Source organism: Mesocricetus auratus, unplaced genomic scaffold, assembly GCF_017639785.1.
Source record: "Mesocricetus auratus isolate SY011 unplaced genomic scaffold, BCM_Maur_2.0 Super-Scaffold_100007, whole genome shotgun sequence".
Classification (NCBI taxonomy): domain Eukaryota; kingdom Metazoa; phylum Chordata; class Mammalia; order Rodentia; family Cricetidae; genus Mesocricetus; species Mesocricetus auratus.
The window spans coordinates 51,598,312-51,616,747 of NW_024429191.1; the positions used below are offsets into that span (position 1 = coordinate 51,598,312).

General features: G+C 41.5%; 1 protein-coding gene across 2 annotated transcripts in view; it reads left to right on the top strand.

The window, feature by feature from the left end:
* Positions 1-910: 910 nt before the first annotated feature.
* Ankfy1 (ankyrin repeat and FYVE domain containing 1) overlaps positions 911-18,436 on the top strand; it is a 60,222-nt gene continuing 42,696 nt past the window's right edge. Inside the window, exons 1-4 of one of the 2 annotated variants that reach the window (XM_040749098.1) lie at positions 911-991; positions 10,875-11,067; positions 13,257-13,375; positions 17,919-18,054. In XM_040749098.1, the coding sequence (XP_040605032.1) occupies positions 982-991; positions 10,875-11,067; positions 13,257-13,375; positions 17,919-18,054 (458 nt within the window). In that variant the 5' untranslated portion in view covers positions 911-981. Of the gene's footprint in view, positions 992-1,758; positions 1,849-10,874; positions 11,068-13,256; positions 13,376-17,918; positions 18,055-18,436 lie in introns of those variants that run through there. The other variant, XM_040749097.1, reaches the window with a different exon arrangement.

The following is an 18,436-nucleotide window of genomic DNA, read 5'->3' on the forward strand; positions in this document are numbered from 1 at the left end:
CTTCCTAAAATCCTCCTCCTTAACTATTGATGCCTTATTTGTATTCCCCTGAATTAAGCCTTTCTTGTTGAACTGAAGGCCGACTTGGCATATGCTAATTACACTTGCTAGTTAAGCAAGCCAAGAAAAAGTCTTTAAACTAGTGGATGCTCACCTTTAATCCCACCACTGGAGACAGATATTTTATCAGTTCAAAGCCATTCTGATCTACATAGTTCCAGGACAACCAAAGTTATGTAAAGAAACTATCTTAATTCCTCACCCCACTGCCAACAAACAAAATGAAATACATGTCCTTTGAAAAGGCTAGTGTTATCTAGGTGTATTAACCTTATATTTTGCTATTATCAAGTTTCATAGTCGTTCTCATATTCACCAAAGGTTTTAGCTCCTGGCTTACAAACGTCCTTTCCTGTGTTTAATCTTCCAACATCCAATTACCCTTGCTTCACATTTCTACTCCATGGCCCTGTTCTGGGTATTTTTAGCTTTGCCACTTCGACCTCAGGGATCTCACAGTTTTGCTTGCACAACGTTGGTTTTTAATAATTACAGAGCTTTGCAGTTTCTGCAACCCCTACTTCAGCAGCCATTGTGCGTGCCATATTTGACGACCTGAATCGTAGTCTGGTTTTGGTCATAAAATTCCAAACGCTCAGGACAAATGTTATCATTCGAGGTTCTGACAGCATCTCACGTGGTTGCAAAATCCGAGTAGTCCATGTTCGCTGGACCCTGAGGACCGCCTGGAATGTGAGAGAGATCAGTCAGTGCTTGACAAATTCCTCTAAATGTCTGGAGTGCGCGCGGAGGGATGTGGGGAGGGTGGTGGTGGTGGTCCCGCGGGGTGTACATTTTCATTCACCCCCCTAGTCTGCTCAGTCTCCTCCCTTTGCCGCGCCTCCACCTAGGTCTCGCGAGACTTGTTGACTCTGTTCCGCAGGCACTTCTCGCGAGGCTGCAGTCAGGGCCGGGCCCGAGATGGCGGAAGGTAGGTTTTTCTGTGGAGCGCGCGGGAAGGCATGGAGGGGTGGGAGCACGGTTGGCCGGGCACCGAAACCTCGAGAGGGGTTGGTTGGGTGTGGTCGCACGGGGCACCGAGTGTCTCGCGAGCCTTCCTGTCAAGCGTCTCAAGGCTTCCCGAACTGCGGGGGGGGGGGTAGGTTCTGTGCCGTTCCTATGGCAACGCCCCTCTCAGCAGTCTGGCCCTGGCGGGATCTGGGTGGGCTGAGAACCCTGGCTGGTGGTGGTGGGGAATCAGGTGCTGGGAGCAAGCGCTGCAGCGAGGCTCGGGAAGACTGTACAGGAGGCTCCTTTAGTGTCAGCGATGCTGGCACGGCGAGGGAAGTGCCCATCTCCTTAGGAAATCGAAACTGCTGTCATGGCAGGTCCTGCATCCGGAAGGGGTGCTTCCCTTGCTTGCGGAAGAGCTTTTGACTCTTCTTTGCCGGGAGGTCGGGAAGAGTTGGGACTGCCATAACTGGGTGACGGGTTTCTTGGGCGAGCACTGTAGCCTCTGCGCTTTTTTTGCAGCCCCAGCATGTGGGCGCGTTGAGATTTCTCTGAGATGTGCGCAATGGGGGCAAGAGGTGGGGTTTGCTTAGTAAGGGAATTGGCCAAAGGCCTCACTGCTCGTTAAAGGTGCACGTTCCTTTACCTCCTGGTTCCCTAACCTCTTTTCTAGGATACTCTTTAGACACTGCAGGTAAAGGCACCTGGTCTCTCACGTTCAGCTCTCCTTAGTGTAGGATCTCTGCTTGTCAAAACTTTACAAGTGGGGAAGAAAGCCCAGAGATGATCCATTACCTGCCAGGGATCATACAGTGATGATGAGCCTGCGTGCTTCTAGTATGTACCTCATTGTTGGAGAAAAACACTTCTTGTTGGACTTTATTGAGTGACTGATGGGTGCTTGATCAAGACTAGTACTGTTTTGGTGCGTTCGTTTGCTAAGCTTTATTTACCATCCTTTCTTGATTTGGGTAGTATGACAGTTTTTGTAGGCTTTCCTGATTTGGATTAGGTTCCAGAGTAATACGAAGTTGGCTTGTCAGGTATGTTATTGCCCTTTTATAGCTAAGTGAATTGAGGTCAGAGTTATGGCTGGGACCGAATCCAGTTTTCCATTTTCTACCATGTTAAACACCTTGGAGGTCGAACCTCAGGTGAAAGAGGAGGAAGCAAAGGTATTTCTGATCGAGCTGGGTGTGGTGATGCTTTCGTGTAGGTTTTTCAGATCTTGGGAGGTTAGAGGCAGAAGGATCAGGAATTAAGGTCGTTCACAGCCGACCTAGGACACACAAAACCCTGTCCAAAAAAGGAACTAGATGATCTGCAAACCACAGAATATTGTACATAGGAGGCATCCAGTGACTTGCACCTTGTCGCTGAGCAGTGAGATGTGGGAGGAAGGTTCAGGAAGACAGAATATGAGATTATGAATAGTGTAGTGCCTTTAGGAAGGGAATTTGAGTGCTGGGGAAATACATTACCAAGTTTTAGGTTGTGGAGGGTGTACTTTTTCTTCCATTCAGTAGTTTTATTGAGTATACCATGTTTTGTGCTCGGGTTCCAGTTGTGGGGAGTTCATACATATAGGCTGAGGTCAGTACACTGACTGTTTACTTGTGCTTGCCTTGAGGTGATTAGAATCATATCCACCCAGTGCACCATACACTTTAACCACAGACAAAACACCTCCAGGATTAAATTGGTTTGAAGGGTGAAGTGATGGGGAGATGACAGGCAGATAATCTTAGACTCTGACTTCACAGTTTACCCTATTTACATTCCAGTTTCCTAATTTCCAGTTAAAACTTTTTGGAAATGATGTCAAAAAGTTCAGCTAGGGAAATTCGAGGAAAGCATTCTGGGTCAGTTAGCTCATTAAATGAAAGGCATTTTGTATGCAAAGAAAATCAGTTATTTAAAGATTTTTTTCTCTTTTTTAAAATTAGAAACAGTCTTGTTATTGTCAACATGTCAATCCCGGTTCCCTCTCCCTCCCCTTCTCCCCTGCCCCTCACTGGCCCCCTGTATCCCATCTCCTTTCTGCTCCCAAGGGAGGGTGAAGCATTCCATGGGGGGGGGATCTTCAAAGTCTGTCACATCATTTGGAGCAGGGCCTAGACCCTCCCCCGTGTATCTAGGCTGAGAGAGTATCCCTCATGTGGAATCTACCAAAGTCCATTTGTGTACTAGGGATAAATACTAATCCACTGCCAGAGGCCTCATAGATTGCCCAGGCCTCCTAACCGACACCCACGTTCAGGGGGTTTGGGTGGTCCTGTGCTGGTTTCCCAGCCATCAGTCTGGGGTCCATGAGCTCCCCCTATCTAAAGATATTTTGTTTCTTAGGTTGCTTGTGTTTTGTTGCTTCTTGTGCTTTAATCAGGCTGATCAGACCTGGTTGCTGTTCAGGTAGTCATAAACACATAGGTTTTTGTCAGATGTGACAATTAGATTATTTGTCAGCATATTCTGGGAACTTTTCTAGTAGTTGCTCATTTGGTGGTGGTGGTCACCTGTGGTTCATTAGTTCCCAAGAATAGTAAGCAGCGCCTTGAGAAACCATGTATATAAATAATACAATAACTTACCTGACTTGTATAGAAAACTTCCTTGTTTCTATGAATGTTCACTTGACTGAATATAGATACTTAACTCAGGTCCACTCTAAGTGACTTTTTTTTTCCTTTTTGGGGACTGGGTCTCACTTTTAGCCCTGATTAGCCTGGAACTTGCTGGGTAAATCAGGCTGGCTCAGAACTCACAGAGATCTACCTGCTTGTGCCAGTTGAATTATAGGATTTATGAAAGGGGTGTGCTACCAGACCCAGCCTCTAAAAGAGATTTCTATTTCCATTTTGTACACCTTTGCAGCTGTTACAATCTGTGTTTTCTTCTAACTCAAACTATTTTTAAAGTTTTCATGTGGTCTTCCTACTTTTACTTTTTTTCCCTTTAGTTTAATGACCCACAGCCTCTTTTCAGTTTCTTATGTTAAACAAATCTGATCTATGCCAGACATGGTGACTCCCACACTTGGGAAGAGAAGCAGGAGAATCAACAGCTCAAGGCTGTCCTCAGCCATATGGCAGGTTCAAGGCCAGCCATGAAACAGTGTCTCAAAAAGAATATAAAGATCAGGGCCAGGGTAATGGCTCTGTGGTTACAGGCTTGCCACCAAGCCTGGCTTGCCCGCATTTGTTCTTGTGACCAGTGCAGTAGAAGGTGAGAACTGACATCCATTAGTTGTAACATTAGTTCCACCTCAAGTGCTCAACAACCATGACAATTCCTCTCCAAATAAATGAGTAAATGTAATAAAACCTTAAACACAAAATCAGATCTTACCTCTCCTTTCAAACAATTTTTATATTTTTATTTTATGTATGGATGTGTTGCTCACCACTGTTTTGTGCTCCATGTGCATGCCTGATGTGGGAGGAGGCCAAAGGGGATCAGATCCTGGAACTAAATTTAAAATGGTTGTGAGCCACCTTACAGGGTTAGGAATTGAACCTAGGTCCTCTGGGAGAGCAACCTGTGCTCTTTATTGCTGATCCATTTCTCTAGCCCTGCCTTTTCTGTTCTTAACACCCTCCCCCTCCAACTCCTGTGGTATATTCCAAATAACCTTGAAGTCTCTAAAGAGATCTGGTCCTGGTTTACACTGAAACTTGTTTTTGACCTCTCGTTCACTGTACCCCTGTCACACTAACTGTTCTTGTCTGTTTTCAACATGTTTCTACCTCTGTCTTTGTCCCTGCAAAACCGTTTCTCTACATGGCTGGCTGATGAGCTTTTCTTCAGATAGCTCTTCAGTTGTCATCTCAGAGGGTTTTCCTGAAAGGAAATGCTGGGAAGCTGGAGCATTTCTTGTTTTATTCAGTGCTCAGTCTCTCAACCTAGAATCATGTCTAGGTTTGAAGGCCTGTGTTAATTTGTTGATCATTCCTTAAGCTGTTTGGGGCCTGGGGGTATAACTCCATGGTTGAGCCTGTATTGAGTATGTTCTCAACATAGATTAAATACTTAGCACTCAAACAGTTTGCTTGGGTATACCTTTAGTCTCTTGTCACATGTGCTATTTGTTTTTGTCAACTTTACACAAATTGACTTTAGACATAACTGGGAAGAGGGAATCTCAATTGAGTAATTGCCTCCATCATATTGACCTGTAGACAAGTCTGTTGTGCATTATTGTTTTGTTTTGTTTTTGTTTGTTTTTGATTAATGGTTGATTGGGAGGGACCAGATCACTGTGGGCAGTGCAGCCAGCCTCTGGGCAAGTAGTCTTGGGTTACATAAGAAAGCAGGCTGAGCAAGCAAGTTATGGGGAGCAAACCAGTAAGTAGCGTTCTTACATGCCTTTTGCTTCAGCTCCTCTTTCCAGATGTCTGCTTTGATTTCTCTCAACAAACTGTGATGGGGATATGGAAGCCAAGTAAACATTTTGCTTCCCAAGTTGCTTTTGGTAATGTTGTTTTATCACAGTAATAGACATCATGTAAACTGGTGGGTTCAGCTACATTTCTCTGGAAAACACTTTTCTAGGAGTGCCCTAAACAACACCTAGTACTTGGTTCTTTTGTGGTTCATGCCTTGAATTCATGATCTTTTTGCCAGACAGGTATGCAAACCATACCTGGCTTCTTTAAACTACTGTCTTAGTTGCTGTTCTATTGCTGTGAAGAGAAACTATGACCAAGGCATTTAATTGGGACTTACTTACTGTTTTGGAGGTTTAGTTTGTTACCATTAAGGTGAGGAGCATGGTGGTATGCAGGCAGATGCTGAAGCAGTAGCTGAGAACACTACATCCTGATCTGCAGACAGAGCTAGAACCTGTGCCCAGTGTGGGCTTTTGAAACCTCAAAGCCCATCCTTAGTGACACATCCTCCAACAAGGCCCCATTTCCTAACCCTATAGTCCTTTCAAACAGTTCTGCTCCCTGGTGACTAAGCATTCAAATATATGAGCCATCCTTACTCAAACCACCACAACTGCTTTTTTTTTTTCCCTAGCACATTTAAGTCTTAGCAAATAAAGTGTAGAGCTAGGTAGTGGTGATGTATACCTTTAATCCCAGCACTAAGGAGGCAGAGGCAGGCGGATATCTGAGTTTCAGGACAGCCAGGACTGTTTCACAGAGAAACCCTGTCTCGAAAAACAAACAAAAAACCAAACAAAACAAGAGTACAATTGTTGAGCTAGGGATGTAGAGTGCTTGCCTTGGGGGTCAATTCCCAGCACAAAATTTTTTTGAGATAACATTCTCCCAGTCCTTCTAAAGCCTCCCATGTACCCTTCCCTACTCTCTCTTCAATTTTATGACCTATTTTTTATTATTTATTGTGTGCATGTATGTATGTGTGTAGGTACACACAGTCCTAAATATAACCTGTTTGGTTTGTATAATGTTACTTATGTGTATATTTTCTGGGCTGACTGTTTGGCAATGGATAATCAACTGGTGTGTTCTTCCCTGGAGAAGACCATTTCTCCCAGCTTTCCTCAGTTGCTTGTAGTTTTTTGTGTAGGGTTGAAGCGTTGTAGGCATTTTCCAGCTCACTTGGGCATATCCATTGATGTTATCCTTGTTCAGCTCACATTTGGGCCATCTGTTCATGAAACTTTATGGCTGTATTTGTTTGTTTGTTTGTTTTTCAAGACAGGGTTTCCCTGTATTGTTTTGGAGGCTGTCCTGGAACTCACTATGTATACCAGGCTGACCTTGAACTCACAGAGATCCGCCTGCCTCTGCCTCCCAAGTGCTGGGATTAAAGGCGTGCGCCACCAACAATTCTTTCTGCTCCCCTCTTCCAAAATGTTCCCTGAGCCTTAGAAACAGGAGTGTTTTGTAATTGTATCTATTGGAACTGGGTTCCACAACTCAGTATTTTTATTGGTTGTGATTTTCTGTAGTGGTCTCTGTTACAAAGTGAAGCTTCCTTGATGAGGGTTGAAGTCTACACTTATCTGTGGGTATAAAGACCAAATGTTCATAGATTCTTAGGGATTCTGCTGATATGGTAAATAGTGATTGTTGATTCTCCTCTAATAACCATGTCTTTACTAGCACTGAGTAGTTAGCTAGGTTCCACTACCAGGCATAGTTTACCTTTTATTGCATCTTAAATCCAGTTACAGAGCTGTTGGTTATTGCCAAGGTATTCATGTCACTACTGCACCCTTAAGATTATCTTGCCATGTTGGTTGCTGATGTGATTCATAGATGTCATCATAGTGGGGAAAACTTTTTTTTTTTAATTCTTATGTCTGTAGTGTTTTGCCTGCCTGTACATATCATGTGCATGTCTGGTGCCCAAGGAAGTTGGAAGAGGGTATTGTATGCCCAGAAACTGGAGTTACAGATATTTGTGAGACATCATGTAGGTGCTAGAATTGAATCTGGGTTCTCTGTAAGATTAGCCAAGGTGGGTCTGGAGAGATGGCTCAGAGAAGCACTGGCTTCTCTCCCAGAGGATTGAGGCTCAGTTCCCAGCACATATATGGCAGCTCACAACTGTCTAAAACTCCAGTTCCAGGGGATCTGATACTCTTATACCAATGCATATGAAAGAGCACTGACTGCTCTAACAGAGGACCTGGGTTCAATCCCCACCACCCACATGGCAGCTTATAACTGTCTCTAACTCCAAGATCTGAACCCTCACACTGATATACATGCAGACAAAATACCAATGCAATTAAAAGTAAATAAATTATTAAAAAAAAAACAACTAGCCAGTGCTCTTAACCATGGAGTCATTGCTTCAGATCCCACAAAATGAAATTAAGTGTGTGTGTTTGTGTTTGTGTGGTTTGTCAATAGTTGATTATAGACTTTACTAATTTAGTGGAATTTGGTCAGGCAAATACTTGGAACAACTGAATGACAAGTGAAGACATTGTTACACTGGCCATTCACTGGTCAGTACAATAATTGCTAGCCACATACAGCCACTTGAACTTAAAATTAAATGCTATTAAATACTTAGTACCTGGTCACATTAGTGACATTCCACGTGCGCATCAGCGGTGTGGCTAATGAGATAGGCAGATCAGTAGAATATTGTGCCACACATAAGGTTCTGTTGAAAAGCACTATTCTAAAAAGTGTTTTGTTAGCATAGGCTTATACAGCTGGGAGCAAAGAAACTCCAAATTTGAAGTTTATCTCCATTCATTCAACAAAGATCCCAGGCCATTTATAATTAATTCATCTAGTATGTTGGTGTCTGGGGCATTATCCCTTCCATACCCTTTTTTTTTTTTTTTTTTTTTTTTTTTTGGTTTTTACGAGAAAGGGTTTCTCTGTATTGTTTTGGAGGCTATCGGTCCAGCCCGGCCTCGAACTCACAGAGATCCGCCTGCCTCTGCCTCCCGAGTGCTGGGATTAAAGGCGTGCACCACCACTGCCCGGCCTTTTCCCTTTTTTATCTCTATTGTGACCCTGTCTCAAAAGAAAGAAAGGGTGGGGCATGGTGGTACATTTTTAGTTCTAGCACCCTGAAGGCAGAGGCCAGCCTGGTCTATCAGAGTGATATGATTTAGTGAGTGAGTGAATGAATGAATGGATGGTGTGTGTGCTTTTTTTTTAAAGATTTATTTATTTAATATATGTACAGCGTTCTGCCCTCAGGCCTCAAGAGGGCAGCAGGTCACATTACAGATGGTTGCGAACCACCATGTGGTTGTTGGGAATTGAACTCAGGACCTTTGGAAGAGCAGCCAGTGCTCCTAACTGCTGAGCTATCTCTCCAGACTGTGTGTATTGTATTTTAAGGAAGAAAGTATGAGCTTGTTTACTTATTTATCTTAAAGAATTTCCTTTTGTAAATGAAATTGTAAGGTTTATGAGGCATATTTTTTAGGTTTAGGGATAAGAGAATTTGTAGGGTTAAGCCTAAGGTCACATTCTGGCCCTATGTAAACAGAATATGATGTTTTTAAACATCCTTGTTGAAACATCTTGACAAGAAGTAATTTTGTAGGCCATTTTTTGGGGGGGGTCGTTGTTTTTTGATACAGGGTTTCTCTGTATACCTCTGGCTGTTCTAGAATTCACTCAAGAGGATGGTTTCAAACTAGAGATCCACCTGACTCTGCCTCTGGAGTGCTAGGATTAAGGACATAGACCACTACTGCCCAGCTTAAAAATTTGTCTTTGTTACTTGTGTGGAATGTAAACTAGACTCTAGTGTGTGGAATGTAGTGTGAAGGACCTCTAAATTTTCTTTCTACCCTGCCTCAGGACTCACCTGTTCTATGACATGAGTCTGCATCTCCTGTTCTGCTGCTGAGTTCTCTGTGCTCAGTGTTTTCCCCTTGGAGGTTAGCAGTTGTGCTATCCTGGCTCTTTAGTCTTGAACTCTTCAGGGTTAGTGACCTGAGTCTAACCCAAGGTGCTTAGTGTAATTTTAAGTTTAACTCCTGTTTTTTAAGAAACCGGGTTCAATTTGTGATTATTATTTTCATTGATAGGCAGTGGTGGCGCACCCCAGCTCTCAGGTAAATCTCTGAGTTCAAGGCCAGCTTGGTGTACAGGCAGAGTTCTAGGACAGCCAGGGCTACACAGAAAAATCCTGTCTCAAAAAAAACAACAAACAAAACAAAAATATTGTTTTCCTTTAGTCAGCATTTAAAAAGAAATACTGTTTAGAAGCTGGAGAGATGACTCAGCAGTTAAGAGCAAAATGAATACTTTTTTTAAAAAAGAAATGTTTGGTTTCAATATTTGTAAGACAAGTTAATTGTAGAATTAGAGAAAAATATTACTGTTGTCATTTTGTAAGTGCTTTTCAAGTTTATTTTCCTGGGGATATTGATTTATACCTGAGGCTGAGTGAACATCAGTTTTTCACCCCAGGCATTTATTGAATGTCTAGAAGAGTAGAAAAAAGTCACATATATACCTAAATGTGTGTATATATATATGTGAAAATAATAGCATATTAGCAATTAAACACATATCTTTTGAAACACTTTTTAAAATGTTTTTACAAGACAGGGTTTCTCTGTGTAGCATTCCTGGCTGTTCTGTAACTTACTCTGTAGATCAGGTTGGCCTTGAACTCACAGAGTTCTGCCTGCTTCTGCCTCCCAAGTGCTGGGATTAAATTGTGTGATGCCACCACCAGGCTAAAGCACTTTTTAAAATTATGATGCAGGACATATTTGTTATAAAATAGCAATCACAAAGTGTAAACAAAAATCCTTTTCAGTAAGACTTGCTATTTGGAGTATTTAATTTGCTTTGTAGTCTGCACATATGTGAATATATTAAATTAGAATTATAAAGCATATGGTTTTATATTCTGCTTATTTAATTTTTTATAGTTGTATGTGTATGTATGTATGTATAGTATGTATGTATGTATGTATGTATGTATGTGCGCACATGAATGTCCCAAGTCAATGCCACATGAGAGAGTGGAGGTCAGAGGACAACCTAAGGGTTCCTTTCCTTCCACTGTGTGGGTCCTGGAGATCAAACTCAACTTGTCAGGCTCTGCTGAGCCATCTCACTGGGCCTTTTCTTTTCAATTGCATTTTTCATTATTTATTTTTGTGTGTGTATATATATATGTATGTATGTATGTAGGTACATACATGTCACAGTGTGTGTTATGGAGGTCAGAAGACAACTTATAGTAGTAGGCTCTCTCCATGTCAGTCCTAGGAATTGAGCTCAGGTCCTCAGACTTGACAGTACGTGCCTTTATATGCTGATCTATCTTGCCAGACTACAAAGTCCTATTTGATTCTCTCAGATCATACAGAAATAGTAGACCAGATGGCTAGAGAGTGGTGAATGAGATTTGCCTTGCAACTGCCATGTAAACATTCTTTGTTTGCTTTGCAGAGGAGGTGGCCAAGTTGGAGAAGCATTTGATGCTTCTTCGACAAGAGTATGTCAAGCTGCAGAAGAAACTGGCGGAGACAGAGAAAAGATGCACGCTTTTGGCTGCACAGGCAAACAAGGAGAGTAGCAGTGAGTCCTTCATCAGCCGCTTGCTGGCAATAGTGGCAGGACTCTATGAGCAGGAGCAGTACAGGTGAGCTCCCAGAACCAGAACTGGACCTTTTGCTTCATCCTTAGCCACTTGACACACATGTTACAGTGTGTTCTCATTCTCTTACTTTGCACTCCTTGGGATTGAAGTAGGGACTTTGCATATGCTAGACAAATGCTGTACTGCTGAGCTGCGTCTTCAGCTCTTTGTCACCTCTTTCTCAGAGAGGGTCTCGCTAGGTTGGCCAGGCTGCCATTGAACTTGTGTTTCTCCTGTTTGAGCCTCTCAGATAGGCTGGATTAGGCCTACCTGTGCTACTAGGCCAAATTTATTTCTCTGTAATCAAACTTATTAGCACTGATCCATATGTGGTAGCTCACACTTGTAGTCTCAGTGCTAAGGAAACTGAGAGGAAGATTATCATGACTCGGAGGCCAGCCTAAGCTACATAGTGAGGTCCAGTCCGGTGTGGATGATGTTGGCCTGAGTCCTTATCTCATAAAATAAAAATAAGAGTTGGGCTGATGCCAGTAAGGTGAATGAGTACCTGAGTTTGATTCCAAGAACCTATATGAAAAATTTTGGGCCTCATGGCAGCCACTTAAAATCCCAGTCCTAGGAGGACAGACAGGCAGTTTCTGGGGCTCACTGTCCAGCAAGCGTAGCCTAAGTGGTTGTGTTCTAGGCCAGTGAAAGACCCAGTAACAGCTAGATGACATCTGAGGATTGGCATCAAAGGTTGACCTCTGACTTCCACATGGACACTATTTGCATGCTCACCTGTGCCCTCATACACATAAATCAACACCACACCAATTGATGAAAAAGATGAACAATGTGCCTTTGTTACTCAGAATGTCAGTCTTTGTTAGAGCCCTGTATGCTGTTTAGGACTGGAGTAAAGATTAAGTCATAGATGTAAAAATACTTAGAGTAGTGGGCACATACCAAGGATTGATTATTAGCGAAGTATTTATTTATTTTGTTTGTTTGTTTTTTGAGATATGGTTTCACTGTGTAGCCCTGGGTGACTTGGAACCTGCTGTGTAAACCAGGCTGGCCTTGAACTCAGAGCTTCTTCTCTTTACTGACTATTGGAATTAAAGGCATGTACTACTATACCTAGCTATTCATTTATTTTTGTGACAAGGTCTTTGGTAGCCCAGGGTAGTGCAGAACTCGGTGTGGTCAACGATAACCTTTAATTTTTGATCTTCTTCCCACTGCTTGTCCAATGCTGCAGCCTTGCTACATGTCACATGCTGGTACTTTTCTTTGTTGCCAACATGGCCAGCCATATGGCCCAATCCTGTCAACACAGTGGATCATCATGATGTTTCAGTTAATTGCCTAGAAGTCTTTCTTCCTTAGCATTTGACATATCAGAGTAAATGTACATATCTTTTTCAGGGAATTTTTAAATATAGTATGTAGGAAATATCCCTTTCTTTCTTTCTGGTTTGCTTTTTTGAGACAGTGTCTTGCTGTGTAGCCGAGATTGATTTCAAACTTTTGATCCCAGTATACTGAGGTTATTTGAAAGTATCACCTAGCTGGGTGTTGGTGGCGCACACCTTTAATCCCAGCACTCTGGAGGCAGAGGCAGGTGGACCTCTGAGTTCGAGACCAGCCTGGTCTTCCAGAGCAAGTTCCAGGACAGCCTCCAAAGCCACAGAGAAACCCTGTCTTGAAAAACCAGAAAAAAAGAAAAAAAAATGAAAGTGCCACCCAGCCCCAACCTTTTTTCTTGGTAAATGGTTGAATATTAAATGGCTAATGTTATGTATCAATGTTTCTGATGGAGACAGGAGTCCAGGTATTAGGTTTTGTGTTGTTGTCTCTTTGTGGGAACTAATCTGTTCATAGTCTATTTTACATTGCTCGGCATTATTATGGGACAAAGTCAGAGCTTTGAGCTGTCCGCATTTCTCACCTTGGTGATTTATTTTGAAACATTCTGCATAAGACATCTTATATTTTGCGTATGACTGTTAATCATCCTGCTTAGTTCACTACAGAGTTCTGTCAGATGTATTTGAGAGTGGGTCATCCCATGGAATTGAGGGAGAAGTTAAAGTATTCCCACCATGTGGAAATGCCATTGTGAATTTTTTTTCTTTTGCAGATTCATGTTGATAATCATTTTCCATACATTTGTCAGGTGGGACTCATAGCTTATCCAGTTATGATGACGTTTTTCTTTCTGTATCTTTGAATATTTTCCTCATCAGTGACTTGAAGATCAAGGTTGGGGGAAGGCACATCAGTGCTCACAAGTTTGTCCTGGCTGCCCGCAGTGATAGCTGGAGTCTGGCCAACTTGTCTTCCACGGAGGAACTAGACTTGTCAGGTAAGTCTGACTCACCAAAACAGAACTAATACACAAGACCTCTTGACAGAAACTTATAATGTATCACTTTAAAATATCTGTTGTATAATAAAAGTAAGATACTTATCACTTGGTGGAAAACATAAATTATTGAAATAAGTTGTCACCCAAAGTTAGTTGTTCCTTTTTCTTTTAGTTTTTAAATTTTATTTTAATTTGTGTGTGTGGGTGTTTTGCATGCATTTCTGTCTTTGCACCATATGCATGCAGTGCCCGAGGTGGTCAGAAGAGGATGTTGGACCCCTTAGAACTGGAATTACAGATGGTGGTAATCTCCATGCATGTGCTGGGAATTGAACCCAGTGCTCTTAGCCACTGAACCATCTCTCCAGCCTCAAAGTGTCCTTTGTGATTTAATCTTTGGATAGTAAATCATAAATATTTGAGTATCACGTTTTTATGATTTAAAAAATACAAGTATCTTTCAATAAGCTTATTTCTTTAAAAATTATTATTGCATGTATGCATATGTTTGGAGGTCAGAGAACAACTTTGTGGAGTGCTGGGGATTGAACTCTGGTTGCTAGATTTGTGTGGCAAGTGTGACTGAGCGATTATGATGTATCTCTGTCTCAGAGCTTGTGCTCTGGAAGAAGTAATGAACTGTTACCTGAACCCATTTAAATCTTGCAAGATGCTACTACAGTTAGCAAATCATTTCAGGCCAGGGCCGTGAGTATAACAACATAGCTGCTCTGTGTGCATATTCCAGCAGAGATTTGAATTGGGCTATGAAGAGGTGCCAGTGACTCACACTTGAGCAGCGCTGTACAGGAAGAATAGGTGTTGATCCCTGGATTTAGAACATATCTTTTGTGTTTCTCTGTTGTGAGGGAACTGTCTTTATGATAATTTCTAAGGTTTAACTTGAAGCCCTTGGTTCTCCTCATGAGCACAAATTAACACACATAAAAGCAGAAGGATGTGCATGTGCCATTCACACCTAGAATGAAAATGCCTACATGGAAGACCTTTATTGCAAAGGCTGCAGTCCATCTGTGTGCATTCAGAGCTGTGGCTTTTCTCTTTAAACATGTAATCTTTTGACACCACATATCTCTGACCACCTGTAAATAAAATTAGGATAATTTCCAAGAACCATTTGATTATGAAGTCTTGTCCACAAAATGTATGGTAGTATTTTGACTCCACAGTCACATAGTATATAAAGGCTAGAAAAGATAATAAAAGACTTTAGAATTATTCAAATTTGTTAGAAAGATGTTAAGAATAGGCTACTGTCTTTTGATACTTCAGTTATCAAAAATTGGTGATTCCAGCAGTTGTGAGACTTATGAGATGTGCTTTGTTCAGGGCTACATGAAACCCTGTTATTTTATGTCTCAGTGTGTATCTGTCTCAGTGAATATACTGTGTGCACTTGGAAAGATAATGCACTGCAGTTGCTGAATACAGTGCTTTGCTTATTTACAGTACCGGGGTTTGAACTCGGCCTCTCACATGCTAGGCAAGCCACCACTTCACATACACTTCCACCCTACTTACTTATGAGGTAGAGTCTTCCTATGTTACCCAGTCTGGCTTGGAGCTCACTATATAGGTCAGGCTGATCTTTTACTTGCCATTCTCCTGCCTATTTTATATAATAATTATATATTACACGATCCAGCACTGTTCCGAGTGCTGGGTTTACCTGTGTGCACCAAGATGTAGTATTCTTTAAATGCTATTATGTCAAAGAAGCTGATTGTTCAGTGCTACTATATGTATATGTGTGTGTGTGTGTATGTGTGTATAATTTCCTTTATGTCTAGTTTATCAATTCTTTAAATTCAGTGTTACTATTTACTGCAATCTTGAGATAGAAATTTTAGCTGGGTCAGGCGGTGGTGGCGCACACCTTTCATCCCAGCACTACGGAGGCAGAGGAGGGTGGATCTTTGTGAGTTAGAGACCAGCTTGGTTTACAAGAGCTAGTTCCAGGACAGCCTCCTAAGCCACAGAGAAACCGTCTCGAACTGCTCCCCCTAAAAGAAAGAAATTTTAGCTGGGCTGGTTGCATATTCATGTAATCCCAGGACTTAGGAGACCGAGGTAGAAGGGTTAGAACTCCAGGTCAGCCTGGATTACCTTGGCATGAGCTTGTCTCAGAAAAACCAAAAACAAAGCAAAATGAAAATTTTTCATTGTTACTACTGTGTTACTGAGGAAGACAAAGGAAAAAAAAAGCTACTGTTTGTTTTTGCCCCACCCTTGTCTGTCTGGTTGTTTTAGGAAACAATAGTGAAATAATCTGCTTTGAGTACATCAGGTTTTCAGTTCAACTCAACATCATTCCCTTCAAACCCATCCTCCTCACTGTGTGTAGTTGGAATAGGGAGTTAATCAGAGCTCATCTATTGTTGCCTAGTTATTAATAATGTATTCCTGATCCTTACTGTACTTTTTCTTGATAATTAAGAATTGAATATAGTTTGCTAAACTTTAGTGAGCATCGCATTAACATCACAGAATCATTAAGATGCAGATGCTGGGTCCATCACCAGTTCTCTTTGGTGGGCCTGGGTGAGCTGGAGAGTTCACTCTGGAGTCTGCTTGCTCAGGACTATGCTTGGAGAACTGTTATACAAGCTATGGCTTTAATTTGTCCTCTGGATGTCACTTTCTGTATGCTGATTTAATCAAAATAATTGTATAGGTTTGTTTGCTTGTTTATGCTTTCAGATAGTGTCTCGAGTTGTCCAACTTATAGTATGTAGTCAAAATTGACCTTGGACAATTGCTAGTATTACAGATGTGTGTCACCACACCTGGTTTATGTCATCGGGAGTCAGCTCAAGGCTTTTCTTTCATGCTAGGCAATCGGTACTAACTGAGCCAGATCCTCAGCACTAGTTTAGATATTTTAAATGATGATTTTTATAGTAAACATTTCCTTCAACTAGCTGTATAGTCTTTAACTTTAATAATATACAAATAATACATTTATTAAATGAAAATCAAGATAAAGATTAGCTTAAAAAATTAATCATGAATAAATTCTTGATTTGTATTTTAGTATATATCCTTTCAGGTTCTTGATTGATTGATAGATGATGGACAGATAGAGGTGTATGAGTGTATAGTATGTACATATACACAAATGGTACATTTATACTGTCATACATATTGCAAAAAACTAGGTTATACAAAATGTATTCTCAGTTTTTTAAACCTCTGCAAATATACTGCCATGAATTGTTGCTAATTTGTCATTGTGTGTATATTATGTTTTTATTAACTTTCTGTTGGACTCTTAAGATTTTGTAAGCAAAGGCTCATACCTGTAATCCCACAATTTTGGGAGGCTGAGGCAAGAATATTGCTGTTAGTTCCAGTCCAGCCTGGAATACAGACTGAGAGTTCTTGTTTCAAAATATACATTTTGTCTCAGTTCTTTATTATTAAAATAACACATTTCTCTGTATTTACCCTGTTGTTTAGCATAGCAATTTATGTGAGTAATTGCTGTGTAAAACTTTATTCAGTCTTTAAAAATCTTGACTGCAGATTGGAGAGATGGCTCAGTGGAGCTCTCTCTCTAGCTGCTATTCTAGAGGATCTGGCTTTTATTCCCAGAACCCATACAGTGGGATACAACCATCTGTAACTCCAGTTCCAGAGGACTCAATACCCTCGTCTGGTCTCTATGGACACCAGGAATGCATAGTCATACATGCAGGCAAAACACCCCTACATATAAAATAAAGCCTTTCTAATTAATCTCCAGGACTGCAAACAAATGGCTATAAACAAACAAACAAATAAAGCTATGGCTAGTTGGTATTAGAAATTCTGTTGAGTGGTGGTGCGTGCCTTTAATGAGGCAGAGGCAGGCAGATCTCTGTGAGGTCGAGGCCAGCCTTATCTACATAGAGATTTCCAGGACAGCCACAGATGGGGGAAGGAAGGAATGAAAAATATTCTGAAATTATCTTGCATGTCAAATATTTTCTCAGTGAATTTGACCCTATGGTTTCCTCATACAGAACTTTTAACATTTTTCTGGAGTCAGGTGCTGTTCAGACACACTGTCACTATTTTTAATGACTGTATTGTTAGGAGGTATGTATCTGCCAGAGAAGATCACTTGGATATGGATTTAAGCAAATAGAGTCTTTATTAGCTGGCCTGCAGCTACACTGGGTGGTTGGGACCCATGTACAGCACCAAGCCTTTCTCAAGGTAGGGTTTTAAACACAAAAACTATATCCTGGGATGACATACCTCAGTAAGAAGTGGAATTGCCGAAGCCAAAAAGCAAGGCTAATAAATTTAGGGACTTTGCCAGAACATAGGCCTTTATTCTCTTTTGGCAGGTGTTGGTTGCCTGTGTGCTAGGTTGCAAGACCTGAATGATAATTCTATCATGGTGTCAGTTGTGATAAGGGGTGGGGGCCTGTTACAGTATATCTCCTTGAGTTAGGTATACCTCTTTTCTAACCACAGGTTTTAGGGTTACTTCTAGAAGGCCTAAGTGTGTCATCTACTTTCTTTTAACTAGATGCGAATCCTGAGGTGACAATGACCATGCTTCGCTGGATCTATACTGATGAGTTAGAGTTCAGAGAGGATGATGTGTTTCTGACTGAGTTGATGAAACTGGCCAATCGCTTTCAGCTTCAGCTCCTTAGGGAGAGGTAAGTCACAACACATATGCTCAAGGCCCTGCAAGGTGGTGGTGAAGTTTTTGTGCCAAGCTGTGGCAGGGCAGCTTCTGACTGTGAAGAGCTGCTAGGGGTCTGTGAAGGTGATGTGGGGGAGACTGATTTCTCCCTTGCTTTGTGTTGCTGGTAAACTCAATTTTGCGGTACTAATTTGTTCTTTTTTCTACTAGATTATTACTTGAGATTATGTGATTATGTAAACTGACAACTGAATATGGACTAATAGAATCCAGTGTCAGATTCTTGACTTAGCCTTTCATTCTGTTTTCATCAATGTTTTATTCTGCCTTTGGAAGGATCTAGCAGATGAAATCTTTGGTTATGCACTCCTTTTTGAAAGCACTTTAGTGCTTAC